This window comes from Taurulus bubalis, assembly GCF_910589615.1.
Source record: "Taurulus bubalis genome assembly, chromosome: 19".
NCBI lineage: Eukaryota > Metazoa > Chordata > Actinopteri > Perciformes > Cottidae > Taurulus > Taurulus bubalis.
Genome location: NC_136607.1, coordinates 9,336,877 through 9,355,530, shown reverse-complemented (window position 1 = coordinate 9,355,530; position 18,654 = coordinate 9,336,877). Strand labels below are relative to the sequence as shown.

The window sequence follows — 18,654 nt, the reverse complement described above, 5'->3', positions numbered from 1 at the left end:
CTCACACATTAGATATTTGGATTTAAAATGTTCTCACACCAGAAATCCACCCACACCAATTGTATTATAGACATTATAGACATCTTAAATGAACAATGGCAATGCAACTAATAACATGACATTTGTCAACCCTCAATTAAACTGACTTTAAAACCATCACTCATGATATGAAAACCTAAAACACCTCAGGTTTAAACACGGTCCGCCTATTTTACCCTAATGCTGATGTTTATTCTCCTGGATTTTAATATTTCGGTCTCCGCTGTTAAATCCTGTTTTGATGTTTCCTTCAACAGCAGCACAGAGTTGAGAATATTTCCCCTCAAGGGACAATAAATCCCTTCTCCTCTTCTACATTGGCTGCGTTAGCGTAGACTAAGATGTCCTTATCAGCAGCTATTTCACATGTGATTTTCAGTGAATCCTGTTTTTTCCTTTTAAAAAAAACACAGTTGACACATTCTGCTTTTTGTTTCCTCTTCTACTTAATTTACTGTATTTGCAAATGATGCAGATAATCCCTTTATCAGCTGCAACATAACGTGCTGTATCATTATTCTGCCATCACAGCACACAACACAGCAATGATATGTGAAACATGCGAAGGTCACTGCTCCGGGGTATCGCTGAATTTTAAACCAAACCATTGATAAAGTAAACTGACACTGAGATCTATCTGCAGTGGCGTTGTGTGCAACCGTTATCGGAAATTGCAGTAAAACATTGTGGGATGGAGTAGGAGCAAATATTCACGTACGTTCATGGATCACACGTAAAATAACAGAGAAGCGAGAGCAGCTCTGAAGAACTGCTTGCCTTTTTCCGTGTGGGAAGAGATGAAACACATTTGCTCAACACCTTCAATACCTGTTATCAAAGACTCACACAAAATAAGAACATAGAATGTTCACAGCACAGATTGTGTAATTTCATCTGTTGACTCTGGGACAACCTAAACTCTATTTCTAGTTCACGCTTAAAGTCATTCAGTAGCGCTCTTCTTCTACAGGTCTTACCATTCATCATTTGTGTTGTAGTTAAATCGCTAAACATGCTAAACCATTCTTTTTCCCTTAGGGATGTGAGAACGGACTCTGTGCTAACATGAAGTCACAAGGTCAGAGATAAACAGCCATCTTGAAACCAAACTCTTCAGTCTCTCACTTTCGACAGGAACAATCAAACAATATATACAGATGTATATGTACATCCATATACACTTAAAAAACAAACATTATATAATCGTAATGTTTCATGACAATATGAAAACATATAAAAGTGGTCGCACTTGGTGATGAACTGACAGAATATTTACCAAAAAGCTCTTTGTAGTGATTTTCAGCTCATTGTTTCGGCCACCATCTTTACCGTTTGGGTTGACTCTCAGTGCTGTTTCCAGCTGCAGCAGGAAGCTGTTTTCAGCACAAACCCACTGTACACTACCTGCTCAGCAGCAAACAGCAGACTGATAAAGTAAGCGAGAAGCTGGTGAACAATTAGCGGCGGAGCTAATAGACGGATAGTTCTCACAGTTGGTAGAGACCAAAAACAGAGCTAAAAGAGAAATCCGGTGGCCAGAAACACGAGTCCAAAAGAACGACAATGTTGCTTTGAATAATTAACCCCCCAGTTATTCAACTTTAAGGAGCATCAGAGAAATTGGTCAATCTGTCAGCAATAAAAAGATTGTAAGTGCCCAGATGAGAGGAACATAAAGTGAAAATTACTTTTCATTTAACTGAAGGATAACAACTGTTACGTTTGTAATACTCGGGAGAGTATGGTGGTAAAAGATATCACCTAGTAGAGTTGCATTGAATGTGTCCTAGTTGTTTAACGTTGTAATACTTTTAATTTTATCCCTGAAATTAGATTGGATTACCCACTCTTACTTTTTATTTGAAGTGGGAGTACAGGAATGCAGCTCTGGTACTTTTCCTCATTGAAAAGAGTGGATGACTCAGTTCCAGATTCACTGGAAATGATCATGTTGCAGACACTCAATGCTATTTATGGCCAAATGCTCTTTTAAAGATTACTTTTATGGTATTTCTGCTTTATTAGACAGCTCACAGTGAAAAGAGGCGGAAAAGATGGATGAGAGGAAATGTACCAAAGTAACAAAGAGATCCAGGTCAATTTCAAACCTATCATGGAAGAGTCACCATGGCAGCCCAGAAGTTGCTATTTTAGATTCTATTTCATCCCCTTTTATCTTTTTCTATGGAAAGGAAGTAAAGGGAATCTGGCTGGATTCCCCACTGACCATTTCAGTTCCTTAAACTGCTGGCTGTGTTTGGCAATGCCTTTTAACTGAATACAAGAGAAGTGAACAACTCTCTTTAACATCAAAGGCTGGTTTAGCGATGAATATGATCAAAGGTGGTTTTGAATCCCTGAGTAGTATTACTCTATGTTCGACTTGATTTTGTTGCTTGAAACTGCTGCAACATGAAACACTTGCAACCGCTATCTGCCCCGCCTCAAGGTCCAATTCACTAAAGATATTGCGCTACTGATAGTTGCATTCGTGCATCTGATTGCAATTATCAGAAGGGAAAAAAACAAAGACAATTTTCAGATTGTGAGCTACAGGTCCTGACTGACTGCGGGTGCAGAGGCATTCCTCAAAACTTTAGGTATGGATTTTAAACGTGACAGAGAGAAACTGTATTTGGGATTTAACAGCCCAGTGCTTCAGTGCTGTTGGTTTTCCTGGCAATAATCGTTGCTGCTATAATCACTGGAAAGCCTGGCCTTGACAGAAATGAATGCTAATAACATTAGCATCAGAAATACTCTGAAGACGCTAATAATTTCACTGTAACTACATTGGAGTTGTCATTGATGTATTCATTTTATTTTATGAGATGATATTTCATTTCAGTATCTTTACTAAAGTCTGACATTCAGGAGAGATGTTGAGATGTTCAGGTCACACTGGGACTGAATTTACACCGTCCTCTACTGAAATGCATTATGTTTCTTCTTTGTCTAGCTGACTTAAGCTTTGTATTCTGGTTACACACACACACACACACACACACACACACACACACACACACACACACACACACACACACACACACAGACACACACACACACACAGTTGCTCGCCAAGTGCCTTTTTTGTCCTGATTTGTTTTGTGCTCTTTCAGCAGGATTGCTTTATCATCAGAGAGGATGGAAAATCACCTCTGTGCAAATTGAAAATACTTGGCATAAATCCATCTTGGCACACTCTATATTCAGTTAGATATGCACTGCAAAAAAAGAAAATGTTGAGAAAAGTCATAATGCAAGACAAGACATTTCCAATAAAACTTAGTTTGATTTAGGTTGATTTCATAAATGTTAGCTTTGAGTTGAGGCAAATATCATTTTTTATATCCTTCAAGTTAAAGTAAGTCAAATCTCTAACTTCATTGTTTTGCATCTACTTCACTTCTGATCAAACTGAGTTTCACGTTTCATATGTGATTTGTTTTAGTCATTTTATATTTCACATGACCCACAGCACAGAAAAGCTAAAGTGCATCTCCATCATGGGTTTCTGTTGTTTTTATTTTGATCATAGAAGACCATGTGGCTTCTCTGAAATGTGTATAGAAATACAATCTATCATGTTGCAGTTTACATCCATGTCTGTCCAAAATGTCATAACTTCATTCTTTTATTACTGTTTAACGTTTGTGGGAAATTGTTATAATTAGCATATTCATTATTAAGTTAATGAGGTCACAGTGACCTTTGACCGCCACATTTGAATCAAGTCATAATCCAAGTATAAGGACTCTTCTCTGAGGCATTTCTGAGATATCCTATTCACGAGAATGAAGAACCCATAATAATTTTGTCCACTCATTATTGAGTTACACGACTGCTATAATGATTAAATGTTCAGAAAGTGATAACTAAATATTTCAAACTTGAAACTGACAAAACATGGAGTGAACTCTGACTCTCTCTGTTGTTGAAACAAGACACCAGCTTGATTTTTTTTTGCCGCAAATGCAAATATAATTTTGAACGCTGATGATTTATGTTATTGAGTCCTTTTTTAAGCCAATAATATAAGTTGATGTATTTAGAGTGAGTGTGTACACCGTTTATACATGTGTGCGTTTGGATTTGAGTAACAGAGAAAAAGCTACAGCTGAACACGTTTATTCTAACTTGCAGACTTCAGCTAAATCTCCTTAATTATGAGTTTACCAAACGCTCGCTGAAAAAGACACGGTGAAATACATCTAAGCGGAATTGAAATAGTATCCAGTTGCCTCTCTGACTACCTTCATGTGTTGACATCACAGTAGGCATGACCTTTTTCCTTACGCTTTAATTAATTCCAACCGAACCGGGCAGATGTCAACAGAAGGGCAGTGTGCAGGACTGACCTTTCTCTTCCGTTAGATTGCAGCGAGTGGGCTGAGGCGAAATACGGCGGGTTTTCAGTGACTAGACAAAGTCTTTCCGAGAGTCAACCAAATATATATTCATGCATATTTTCAAAGGCATTCAAGCACACTTTGCATGTGGATCTCAATGTCATAATGTTTTGCAATTGCAATACAATTTTTTTATTAACGTCCCTTCACACTTCAGAAGCCACATTCATGTTACACGCTGTTTTCACCACAGCAAAGGTTGTCACAAGGCTTCCCGACAAATGAAAAAAAAAAAGGTGGCGGGATAGCAAAGCGGTGTGCTAACATTTATACAGCCAAGCTTTCATTTTCTCCAAGACTGAAGAGCGAGGAAGTGACATCTTGGTGGTGTGATGATTATAGAATGCTGGGAGCGATACAAGCCATCCATCATAGTCATACTAGCCAGATGGGAATAAAAAACAGCGTACAGACAGTCTGCTGCCGGGGAAGGACCTGAAGCCTGAGCTCCAGCGTCATGGACAGTGATGAGGTAGCATCTTCTCCTGCTAAGCACTGACAATTAGAGAGGTCTTTAGCTTGCATGAGCCTAAAGATGTGCATGGCCCTATTTAGGATGCACAACGGATCCCGGTGAGTTATTACATAAAGGGCAGTTGAATTCAAAGTCAGCTGAAGGGCTCTTTTTTGCGATTAGAGAAAAAAAAGTTAGTTGGAATATAAAAAAAAAGTGATCTACACTTAAGGTCTGGAAATTATAATGTTTAGTCCTGGTTCGCCTTGAGCTTGTTGATAACTGTCATGGAATTATTAATTATCTCAAATATTGAGGCTTGGTCAGAGCTCCTCGCCGTCTGACACGGACGCAAGGAGGCGCCCTTTATTGTGACGCAACTAACTCCAATTTAAACACACCTGGGTCCACACAGGGCAGGTGGTAGTGAAGGTGAATGGGTCTAGGACTGAAAGTAAACATTGACATTTTGTCACGAGTCTAAACCTAACTTGTGTTTTTGTCGTCCAAACCTGAACTTCCTGTGAAGACGTAGATTTATTTTGAAAAGACACTATACAGATAAGGACCATCCCTGTGTCCTACGTGAACCCAGTCAATGTTGACTTATTGTACCGTAGTTGTGGTCAAAGAAACAGAATGATGGGAGGTGGTCCAGCTTAGTTAGTGGGCAATATTGTTAGAAACTAAATGATATAAGATCAGAACACTAGTTCTTTATATTTCTCTCATATAGTATCAGTATTATATCATAGTAGCGGTCGGCCGCGTCCTGTATACAGTCTCTCCAGATAGCAGAGAAGAGATTTGTATGCCAGTCACAGGTGCCGCTGCAGTCTGCAACAGCCACAGTTTAGCAGAGTGGGCAGAATATTCATTAAACACCCACAACACCCCGAACCCGGCGTTACTGGCCTTTATTACTCTTTTACCAGAGAGAAACAAGAGGCCAATAAAACAATAGCCCACACCATAGAACTCTGCAAAACAGCAACTCCATCACTTCAGTGCCAAGGAGAGTGCAAGTCTGAACCACTATTAGCCAGTTCATTAAAGCAACGGTCAAAAGCCCCCTTCAAGGCGAATTAGACAGACAACACGATAGGAACATTAAAATAACCCCAGAATGAAGAGAAAATCGGCAGATGCGTAGCTGATTGAAATATATTAAGCTGTGGAACTCCCTTCCTGGTAATCTAAGGCAGGCAAATTCAGTATCCTCTTTTAAATCTCTTCTAAAGACTCCCCTTTACCGGGTGTCAACCCATGATGCCAATACAATCCCTATCATCACTACATCATCAAACTCCACCCTAGACCACATAGCAATAACAATAACACATACCAGTAAAGCTAAGCTAAGTTAGGGTGGTGCAGATGCCAACAATGCCTGCCTGCTAACTCCTACATCCCTGCTGTTTCACAAACATCATATGGTGACAGCAGTTACACCCGTTACATATTCATGTGTAAAAGGCAACGCTTGGAATGGAATGTTTTACGAGGGTCAAAGATAAGTTTAACAGCCGCTTACATTCTCATGCACATCCTGTATGGGTACGTGACTGCAGGATCTGAAGCATCGAACACAGGCTCCTCAAGCTCAGTGAGAAAAGTTCAGGGGATGTCAAGGTACATGGAAACAAAGTTACAGTAGCAAATACGGATTTGTATGAAGTGGAAAAGAAAAAAAATCAACCAGAGGTGTAGTTTCCACGGAGGCGTGTTTTCAGTCAAGGCTCCAACTTCTCTTATTCCTCCCATGAGACAAAACACTTCCCTCTGTTTGATGAAGGTGCCGGCGGCACCAGGCTTTGCTGCTGCAGCATTAGGCCTGAGGACGTTGTTAACGATGACATTTAATGTCCATGACCAGGCGGGGATCCTTGTGTACACACAGTTTAAGGTGATCAAACACTATGGATCACCGTGCATTGTGAAGTCCCTTTAGGAGAGGATGTGTCTAACCTGAGAGCGGTGCAGCTCGCCTCCCTGCTGAGTTGAACCTTGGTCCCTGAAGACAGCAGAGGCTCATCATCCGAATGTTAACAGTGCTGCTGCCGTTTGCTACGCAAATATGGAATATCTGACAGTAAGGCATGAATAAATAAATGAACATTACTGAAACTGACATCTTCTCTTTACGTTTACTTATTACTCTTGTGATAGAAAGGTTATAGACTTAGTCTTTAGTTAAAAGTCAATGACCTCTTTCGTCCTGCACCCGTGCCTGGATCACACCCATCTTTTAAACTCTGCCTGCATTTTGATCTCAACTGCACACACCTGTGATGTTTCAGGACTGCATGTTGCATGATGTTGACGCTATCGTGATCACAAATAAAAATCTGGTAAAGTACTCACAAACTCTTCTGTGGTAGTTCCTGTTATTGACAACCTTTTGCCATTTGACACACACAGACTCACAAGTATTCACGCTTTGATTTAATGAGTGCCTTTTCATACCATTTCCAAGTCTATATCATCACATTACAGTAAATGGCATATGTACAATCCTGTGGGGAATTGTCATAATATTAAATTACTTAGAGCTAGTGGTCACGTCATCTGTTCAAAACAAACATGGTGCCCAAGCATCAGATGACCTGGTGTGAAAAGTAAAAGTCCATTCATGTGATTTACAGACTATACGTTTGTTACATACGTTGTGGTGCAGTTTGGATTCTTGGATTCTGCATAAATTCAAAATCCACTGAATATTAATTCCAGTGCATTTTCGTAATACCTTGAAGGACATTGTTTACAGGGCACATATTCTAGTGATCTTGCCCAAGGCATTAACAATTGCAAAAACACCAGATACCGTACTGCTGATGTCAACATAGAGGGCTATATAGAATAATTAACTCCTTGGAGATATTATATATTCTAAAAGGCTGACCCATTTTAATGACCAGCCTGCAGTAATAAATACCATGACCTTCGGTTTGGCATTTGTGTGCCTCGGCCATTTCCTGCCTACCTGAGCGGGTGCACACACACACACACACACACACACACACACACACACACACACACACACACACACACACACACACACACACACACACACACACACACACATAGCAAACTGTGTCCGTGCCTTAATGTTCCTGTGTATTGCCTGCCACCTGCTGATTAAAGTGAAGGGGGCGACACATTCGGCCCAGGCTCACTTAAGGTGGACTCATCTTTCAGGTAGGCCAGCTATTCTCATTTTACTATTATAACTATTGTCATTCTTTTGTTTAAAGAAAATATCTGGAGTTGCAGTTTGGGATTTGATCGCTGGAAAACTGAATTGGCTTAAATTGAAATTGTATCGTAGCAGACCTATCGCAAATATCCTATCATTTTCTAAAGAACTGATATAATATCGCATTGAGATGAAACGTGTGATTTACACCGCTTTAGCATCTACTGGACTGGAGGATCCTTCAAAACAACAAAAAGGTATGAAAAGCATCGCAACAGTCTGTAAAATGTGCTTTATTAAGATCTTTGCTTCTCCTTAAACTGAACCCAAGTACAAATGTGTTTGCACAGGAAGCTCTACTGGCTTGCATTCATTACAGTATTTCCAAATAACAAAATTCCAATCCGAATACTGAGCTGCACCAAAGCAGAGAAAAGGGATGGTAATTGGAGCACAAAAAAAAGAGGGGCTATTCGAGGTCTGAAAACATCCAAAACACATTCCATAAAACGCACACCACAGCACAGGAGGCAGTGTTAAGTAATTCATGCATGTGAAATAAAGAAAATAACTTTAGGGAGGAGAAGAAGCGCAGGTCATATCACAGGATATTAAAGCCTTTTGTACCTCCTGTCTTTCCTGTCCTCTCTTCTTTTAATGAGAAGCCTTTCTCGTAGCTAACAACCCTCCACATTACGATGCTGCTACGCTGAATGTGCGCCTGTGTGGGCCCTCTAATAGGTGTCTATGTAATTGGCTGGTTGACAGGCTGATCACTAACAAGCGTGAGATGAAGGGCTCCAGGGAGGAGACGTCCATCCTCCCTCTCCTTCGGTTGACATGTCACCGTGACAAACACACATCTGTGAGCGAAACCAAGGATGGATACCTGAAAATGTACCCAATTTAGATCTGTTATGGCACATCTGTCCCGCCTTTTGAAACCTATAGTGGATACATGTACATCAGATGGAGAGAGTTCAATCCAGAAGAAACAGAAACAGGAAGAACGCGAGAGGGGGAGCAAATATTGAGAGAAGTGGAGACGTGAGACAAAAACGTTCTTTGATCATGAAGCCTAATGTAAAATATACTGCGGACTGAAGTCTCTGTTAACAGTGACAAGCGACGGCTGTCACATGTGAACGGGTACAAGGCTGGAGGCGTCAACACGGTATTGTGTTTCTATAAACTGTGATAAACCGGTCGAGATTTCAGTCTGTAAAACATTCTAATATTGTTGTAAAATGTTGTTAATAAATTGTGAGTGCGAAAGCCATGGACGTTGCCCTGCATCACCACGATGTCAGTATGTTTTTCTCTCAGCGCCCACCACTGTTACTGACTTCCAGCGTCCCGGGATGTGTCGAACCCTATGCTGGTTAAACTCAATACAGCATGTTGTCTTTGCTAAAGTCCTCAGAATGAAGACAAAAGACTGTTTTAAAGTGTTCAATATCTAGAAAATACTGAAATTAGCTAGAAGAAACACTCAAAAAACAAATTCCTACAAAATGTCACCTGTCGTCATTACTGACGTTTTTGAAGATCGTTCATTCAATAATTTCTTCACCCCCAACGGCCTCCTCTCATAGGCATTAAGTGGTGGAAGTCTGTCAAAGGCATGAGCTGTTTCACTACATCGTTGGCTTTGCAGGACTTAATGCAAGTGTAGTCACAGCACAATGTATCCAAGCGTGTGATACTTTCTAATTTCTTCAAACGTCTTAAAGGCATTCTTTCTTTGACAGCACATATGGTGAAGAAGAAGGGGAATGGCAGCTTGACAGATAGTTGCCCAAAGTAGTAAGAAAGTGGCATATTGGAATAACTCTTCCTTTGTTGTTTGTTGTCACTGTGACAGAAAAAGAAAAAGTTCTTAAAGGAACTTTTCTCTCTGGTCAGAGATGCCTATTTTCTAGACAGAGAGAGCTGTAGGCAAATCTCTTCTTTTGTCAAATAAAACAGAACAATTATAGTCACTGCAAAAGGTTACGAGTTTCAATTTAAGTGTGCATGTTGAATTGCTAATAACTTTCAGTTAATTTATTCAAAGAAGTAGTACAGGTTGGTATAGCGCTTAAATGATTAGTTGATTGACAGAAAAGTAATTAGCAACTCTTTCACCATTAGATTTTAGTAATGAATAGTAAGTTCTTAGTCTCTGGAAACTTTGATGTGCATTTTTCAACTATTTTTCAGTCTCATATTTTAACCAAACGTGTATCAGGCACCAACACCGTGTGAGCAGCATTGTGGTGACAGGCCTCAGAAGAAGAAGGATAAATATGGAAGAGAGTTGCTTCTGTGTATGGTGTCCACCACAATCACACTATCAAAGACCAGAGCATGACGATAACTAAAATGTGATATACAATATCACAGATTTCATCCGTCAGGTCAAAGTGAGACAGCGTGTGTGTGTGAGAGAGGTGTAAGTGAGAGATTGAGGTGATACCTTGAGTCCTCCACACTCTGCTGCTGATCCCTGGTCCACTCCAGTGATGTAAATACCCAGAGCATACTCTGCTCCCCCTCGAATCATAAGACCCAGGGAGCGTCCGTCATCCAAAACCAAGTTGACCTATCAAAGGCAGACACAGAAACAGGGGGTTAAATATCGAAGAAGAAAAAACGCTGGGAAACAGACACTTCTTAAATTTCATTTTTCAGCTTCAATTGCGTTGCTTGACAGGCGGCCAGACTCGGCCCTGGTGTCGGGCTTTGTCACGCCGAACACGGAGCTGTGACGAAATGACAGCCCTGCTCTGAGCCGGCAGAAAACAGAGCGTTCCAGGAGCCACTCGGATGTGGGTGACTCAGAGCCGCTAACGAGGAGGCTCTATCTGTTCTGATTGGACGAATGTGTGAATTGGTTAATCAGTTTGTTTACAACGCTCATCCGTGTCAATCGCCCTGATGAGCATAGCGGACAATATCCGACACTGTTGGAATTCAAATAAGCAACGGACCATAACAATCACAATCCACCCACCGGAAATATTGGACGACAACAACAGCACCCAATTAAAAGCACTGCTGCGGGCAGGTAATGGTACCTAGAGGATGCACATGACTGTGCCAAACTGACTCCAGCCTCTGCCCTTGTAGGAATGCCTATTTGACACGGTATTTAATCATGTGCTGCATTTAAACATGGAAAGCACTCAACCTATTTAAACACACTCTTGAATTTGAATCGAAGGAAATTATCCTTGTAATTCAATTATATTGTTTTAAAGCAAACAAAAGTGCCACGCTGCCAAATGCAGCATCTTATTGTCATGCAAGAAATTGAACAGTACCGCTTTAGGGTCTATTGAGTAAAACATTTAAAGTCATTTTGTTTTATTCTTAGAAATGAAATACTCTTATTTATGTTACTGCTGAAAACAATCACTGCAACGTGATCACCTGAAGCCGAAGAGGAATCAGATGCTCAAGCTGCTGCGGTTGTAAAGCGACTAACATTCAGGAGACAGCTGGAGGACCAGAGTGAACACTGCAGTAGTTAACTGGCTGGAAAGAGGCTGGAATGCATCCAGCACGGTGCCGCTAACATTTACCATTTTTCCTTGTCTGGAGAACACACAGCTTGGTATTGAGTGTCCAACATCAAAGTACTGTAACACTCTTATGCTTCATTAATGTTTTTACAATATGTTTCAGACAGTGCTAGTGCACAGCAAGAACTCAGTGATCGAGCTATTTGCTCATAACCTACGTATTAGATTATCGAGTCAACCCACACAGATTAATGGCAACATCCACTCCCATTAATCCCAATTCTGAACTAATCAGATGGAATTTTCTCAGATGCATTTCACAGTAGAGTGGAGCTGACCCATCTCACTGAGAGTGACTCTGACAAGCAGACCGTAGAACTAGGAACTGCACTTGGCATGTAAAAATATAACTATATATATAGTTATATATATATATATATATATATAACTATATATATAGTTATATATGTGTGACCTCCCAGCTGATGTCTCGTGTCTTGATCTATGGACGCCTATTTGCTCTCGGTTCCGGAGGCTATGGGGTTGGATGAAGGGTTCATTTGTCTGATAAAACTGCTTTATTCTAACCCACTGGCAGTGACTCCATCAAGTATAATCTGCTCTTCTTTGTTTGGTGCCTCTGGGTCATCCCATCAAGAGTGTCCCTTAACTCTGCAGCTATTTGTTCTGGCCCTCGAGCCCTGAGCTAACTTAATGCAGTAATCTTCTCGTGTCGGAGGCATCTCTCTTCATGGCACATAACAGTACAAGCTGATGATTTCCAAAACGTTTACTTGAGATTCCTTGAATACCCCAACCGCAACTTTTTAAATATTCCATGCAGGTTCTCAAAAAAGGTATTTATGACCCAGGGGTCAGTTTAAAAGATCTGCGCTTCCTCCATCTTTCGCTGGCTGCATTGATGAACTCAACTCAGTCTTTCAAAATCTTTTATTCGGAGAGCAAAGAGGAAGCAACAAAGTTCAGTCCACCGGGAGAGGCTCAGCGGTGGCTTCGCCGTGCCAAACTTTAAATTGTGCATTTTCCTCCACCACACCGAGGCACTTGATTACTTGGCTTGATCCTGATGAAGCTGTCTCTCGCCAAGATGGAAAAGCAAAATCAGTCGCACCTTGACAACGGCAGGATGACATATATGTAAATATTGCTATTGAACAATGTCAGCTTCATTCCTGCAACTTTCCAGCAGTGGTAGGTTTGGCATCTGGCTCGGGCATCTTACTGTCACTCAAAGCATATGCCGCTGCAGCTCTTCTCCTTTTTTTTCATAACAACTATTGGAGGTAAGCCAGCCCCCTTTGCTCACAGAGAATATGGAGGCTTTAATGCTCTCTGTGACATTTACGCGGGACATGGTTTTAATTAATAGACTAATCCTTCTCTTATTGGTAGCACATAGCAGCTCGTGGGGCTCATGGTGTTCTTTGGCATCAGCTGTAATCATGGAATCACTTCAATATGCTCTTTGTCTCTCGAAGGACTCCCAATGGTCCGGTTGTCTGTTTTGTAGGCGATGGAATTCATGGAGCCTTTGTTTGGACCAACTCAATTGCAAATATATCACAGGAGGGACTTATTAAATTACCCACGCTATATTGAGCGCTGCTGTACTCGTGAACGGAGCTTTATCCGTTTTTAAAATCAAAAGGATCTTTGAAAGTACCTAAGTATTATTATTTATTTTTTTTAAAGCTGAAAGAAGGTAAAATAGCCGAACGATCTACTAGAAACTGGATTGATGTTTTCTAAATGTTATCTACATGGCAGTAACTACAGCCCGTATTAATGGAGCTGCAGCAGTAAAAAGATTAATGAGTGTCTTTCAGCTGCTGAAAAATTGAAAGTTCTCATGTAATAAATCTTTAAAACAGCTCTGACAGCTCCTTCCCTGCAGGTCGTCAGGTGGTGACAGGGTGGAGTTCTTTGGTGCTGAAGGTCCAATTACTGTTATTGTTTAACTTTTTCTTTTTTTCTTTCGTGTCCATCATCTTTTGTCCATTACCGAGTCTTATATTATAATTCACTTTCACTCCCCCTGACTTCCATCAAAGTCACCCTGATCACAAACGTAGGACTCAGAATGATAACGAGATTTGGTGAACCATCCAAACTGCTTTTAAAACTGTTTCACAGCCACGATGGACGACGCAGATATGATATGAAGCCTGATGCTGATGCTGCAAATGTGGAACTGGCTTTGATGGGCAGCGTAGGAGAAATGTTTATGAGTTTGCGTGACTGAGTAGAGCGGAGACACAGAGACGCACAGCAGGACCTCAGAAGCACAGTGAAAAAACACAACAACGGCTGTATGTAAACAGAGAAGGCCTAATCCTTGCCTCAGTCTTCCGGTCTGTTCCCAGCATGACGCTGCTGCTGTTACAGCAGCAGAATCTTTGATGCTGCCGTTAGAGGAAGTTGGATATGTTTCTTTGACATATTTTTCACGGAATTTATGATTTATGGATCAAACCCTTTTAGATTATGTTGCTTGCTCTAGCTCCGCTTCATTTAGCTTGCCTTCTTATATTGGTCATGAATATTTGATTTTAGACATTTTAGCATAAACTCTCAGAGTTTTGAGAAATTTAAGAAACTATCCATGAAACTAATATGTTGGGATTTTTTTTGCAAAAAGAAACTGTTAAAATGAATAATGGATGAAAGGGAATACAAATGTTTGGAACAAATGCCATGGCCACCTGTAAAATATAAAAAATTATGATACAGCATACACAGTTTTGGGTGATATGCTGTTCAGAATATTGTTTACCTCTTCCCCCTGATAGTATTCCATTGAAGGTAAAACAGAGATGTTAGTTAAGGTAGGCAGTAGAAACACTGCTCCATGAGTTTAGTTTCCCGTGTAAAGCCTCACCTTCTTCTCGTCTCCCTCCTGCAGGAGCTGCATGTTGCTGCGCCGCTGGCTGTCAGTTCTTCTCAGCGTGGCGCTCCGATGCTCAGGCAGGTCAGGGGGAGGGGACACGCCCCGACCCTGAGGGTCAACCCAGGTATAAACATGGTTGGTGACATAGCCACCTGGAATCCGCCCGACTGAGCGCACAGAGAGGCCCAGCTTTTTACTGCCCTTCAGCACCTGAGGAGAGGAGAGGAGAGGAAAGGAAGAGCCATGTTATAAACACAAGTCATGAATGTGTATTTTTTTCAGAACAAACAAGTTCAAAAGACAAAATCTTCACTACATTTTATTTGATTTTCTAAGGCCATAGAATATGCAAACATAAATGCAGGGTACACACGCCGTGTGAGGTTGTAGCAGTAAATAAAGTAGGACACAATAAACTCGGGAGAAAATGAAAGATTACAGAGAAGCAACCAATTTTTGCAGCACTTCTGACTGCAAAAACCACAAATGACCAACCCCCCCCCCCCCACACACACACACACACAGACACACACACACCAAACACATTTCTGACAAATTTCGACTGAAAATTGCTGTTGGCTGTGCCTCATTGCCTTCTGATAGCCCGCTGTATGTGCAATCTCTCTGCAAATCAATGTATCCCTATGTGCCCGCTGGTCTGGAGAAATCAGACTGAACAGAGTTGGAGCTCTTAATGATCGAACTCTCCTTGTGCACCACAAACACAAACAGGACCTCGACTTTCATTCTAGACTAGAAAGTATAACAAAAACTGCCATTTAATAACTGATAATAGTAATACTTTTTCAAGACAGTGCGTTCAATTTAATGGTGTACTGCTTCTTTTGCACAAACTCCATTCTAAATTTAAAACAAAACTCTCTGGAGTTCCCAACCTGGCAGCTCAAAGCAGGTTCAGGAGTTAAAAATGATTTCTATGGGTTCAACCTTGGCCACAACGGTAATCATGACAGCAGCAACAATCATTATTAGTGTACCTGAGACAATTTTATAAATGTTTTGCATTCTGTTTTGTTTCATTTATCTCAGTGTTGTGATGGATGGTTGTTCTTGTTTTTGATGAACTGTAACCATGCTATTTGAATGGCTACTTCAAAAGGCAGTACGTTGTACACTCTTAGAAATAAAGGCACCTGACCATCTGTTAATGGTTCCACCCAGAACCCTCTCTGGAGGTTGTATTCAGAACCATTGCACCTTCTAATGAGTTCTACCAATAACACTTTTAACTTTTAAAAGTTTTATCTTGAACTCTGGAGGGCAAGGGCTTTGTTGTGCAGCCCAACCCCCTACATGGTTCACAATCACAGTTTTGGGGGGTTGGTAAACTCCTGCTTCAACTATCCTTGAAGAACTCTGTCTTCCAAAAAGGGTTCTTTGGATCAAAAAAGGTTCTTAATGGAACCCCTATTCTCAAAAAACAACTTTAAATCCCCTTTCTTAGAAATAGGGTTCTTAAGAAGCAAATGTTTTGGAACCCTTGTTTATAAGAGTGTATTAGCAACCAGGAAACAAGAGCTGTGACGAGATGCACCCTTAATGAAGCACACTACCAACTTCCAACATGGCCATGACCTTCTGTCTCCATCACAATCTGTACTATTTACCTTTAGCTTTCTCCATGGCCTGCATTAATGTTGCTATTGGGTGGAAAGTTAACTGTGTGTACTGTTGTGGATTCATTATTAAGTCTGATTTACAAACCTAAGTTCCTTATAAAAGCGCTCTCATGTTGAAAAATGAAATAAAATTTTATGATAGCTCCAGAAGTCCTTTCTGCTGACTGTGTGTAAGGCTAGTGAAGACTTCTCAGAGTAGCTCTATGTTCTGTACCAAACTCAATATATCTTCATTCTCTTCTTCAGTGAACCACAAATAAAGCTAACCCTCACATTAAGCTGTACTATAAACAGCATCATTGGTGGGACTGGTGGCTGCAGCAGCAACTGTGGTGATGACTGGTAAAATACCAAGGGAACTGCTGTCTCTTGTTGCAGGAGCTGGTGGAGTAAAAATGGAACCTGTTGGAGCCACCTGGGAGACAGGTGCGACAACAGGGGTGGCAACAGCGGGAGTGGGCACAGGAACAATGGTGGAGGGGCTGTCTGGGGGTGGCTTCTATTGTGGGAGCCGCACTGGCTGGTGCTGGAGGGGTTGCTTCATTTGGTGCAGTGATGTAGGGGGGAAGGTTTGCGGTAGGGGCCGTTGTGGCCAAAAGGGGTGCGGGTGTTGGTGCTGTAATTGTGACTGCAGTGGTTCGTGTCACAGTTGCATATGCTGGAGGCTCAGATACTACAAGGGGACTGGCGCTGTCTACAACTGGTACAGTAGCAGGTTCGTTTTCAGGGGGCGGTGTGTGTTTTGAAGGTTGTGGGGAAACGTTTGGTTCCTCTGAGGGGTCTGGAGAAGCTACAAGGAGACTACCGAAAGACGTAGGTGAAGCCGAGGCAATAGAACTAGACTGGGGAACAGAGAAGGCCTGCTTGGGGCTCGGTTCAGGAGGCTTGAACAAACTGCCTGATGCTGCCCCCTTAGACAAGTCTGCTACTGGAGCATCTTCTGCAGGCTTTTGGTGAGCGGACGCAAAGCTAAACTGTGCTGCTCCCTTGCCTCCACCAAGTCCAGTTTCCCCAAAGCTAAATGAGCTAAGAGCAGGTTTGGTGGCTGAATCTTTAGCCTCTTCTCCGTGGCCCACACGTAGTCCAGAGAAACTGCCCAGAGTCTCTCCTCCAATTGTCTTAAGGGGCTGTGGCTCTATCCTGACGGCAGCTGCGGTAGAGGCCCCGTATCCGTATTCTTCCGACAATACTGGCAAGGAACTACTAAATGCATATTAACATACACAAAACTCAAATTATTACTTGTCACAGTGCTGCAGATTTCAGAAGAGGCCCGTCTCCTCGAGCGCAGCGATCCACCTGAATCAATTTCACAATCCTGATTTGTGCTGAGAGATAATAACTTCAATTCTGAGGCAAGAGAACCCTGTCAGCACTGAAGATCACTGACTGGAGCAACATGGCTATCATCACCCCCTCCTTTTTCACCCCTTCCCCTCTTTATGGGCACCATCAATGCAGAGGTGTAGATAATATATAAATTCAGCAACACATGAGCAGGCATGAGGAGCCCTAACTCACAGAGAGAAATGGTTCTGTACTTGTACAGCGCTTCCTACCACTCAAAGTGCTTTAACACTACATGACATCATTCACACACTGATGGGAGGAGCCACCTGCCCATCAGGACTAACTAACATTCACACACCGTAGGCAGAGCTACAGGCACTTTGGGGTTAAGTGTCTTCCCCAAGGAAGCATTGACATGGGCTAACGGAGCCGGGGATTGAACCGCCGTCATTCTGATTGAAGAACGACCCTGATCACCGCTGAGCCACAGTCACCCAGAGTACAACTAGTAAGCGGAATATCTGCATCCAGGAAGGCACACGGTATCACAACAAGTGTGAAGTCGAAAAGGAAAATTGCCTGTCTTCATGATTTTAGTATTATGTTAAAAAGTTGGCTTGTCCTCAATATGAACAACGCACATCACCAGCCCACAACATGTGTCCTATCCCTCGGAGCCATCCGTTATATCACCAGTAGGTCCTGGGAATCAACATGCAATCAGGTGCACACTGTTTGCAGAAACATTTCTTGAAAAAAAACTAAACATTTCAATAAAATGTTCTGGGAAGATCTCAAAAATCTCAAAATACACAATGTGACATATTCAATATTATGAGACAAGTTATTGTCTTGAATTTGGGATATCTTAATATTGTAATATGAATTTAAATTCAGCAACACATGAACTTTAGCAGCCTTTTAATTTGGCACATAGTACAGAATTTACTAGATTATCATAGTCGTTTTATGATTTGCCTTTACCCACTTACTCATTACATCCACATTACTGAGGATTGTTTATCAAAAATCGGGATAACATGTCAATGGGATTATGATGACATCACCACAGGAGAGCCTTTACAAATTGCACTGCAGCATCCCCGATCTCAAGCAGCGTTTTAAATTATCGAGGTGTTTTTGCTTTAATTTGCCGATTGTCTGATCCAAGCACATTGGCTTCTCCCTCGGACACTTGGCCAACCGGCTACA

General features: G+C 41.5%; 1 protein-coding gene across 1 annotated transcript in view; it reads right to left on the bottom strand.

Annotated features, from left to right (window-relative positions):
- The window catches only part of whrna (whirlin a), a gene marked incomplete at both ends in the record, with an annotated part of 120,500 nt that overhangs the window by 47,807 nt on the left and 54,039 nt on the right, over positions 1 to 18,654 (bottom strand). Inside the window, 2 exons of the mRNA XM_079235437.1 lie at positions 10,557 to 10,682; positions 14,504 to 14,722. Of these exons, the coding sequence (XP_079091563.1) occupies positions 10,557 to 10,682; positions 14,504 to 14,722 (345 nt within the window). The remainder of the gene's footprint in view (positions 1 to 10,556; positions 10,683 to 14,503; positions 14,723 to 18,654) is intronic.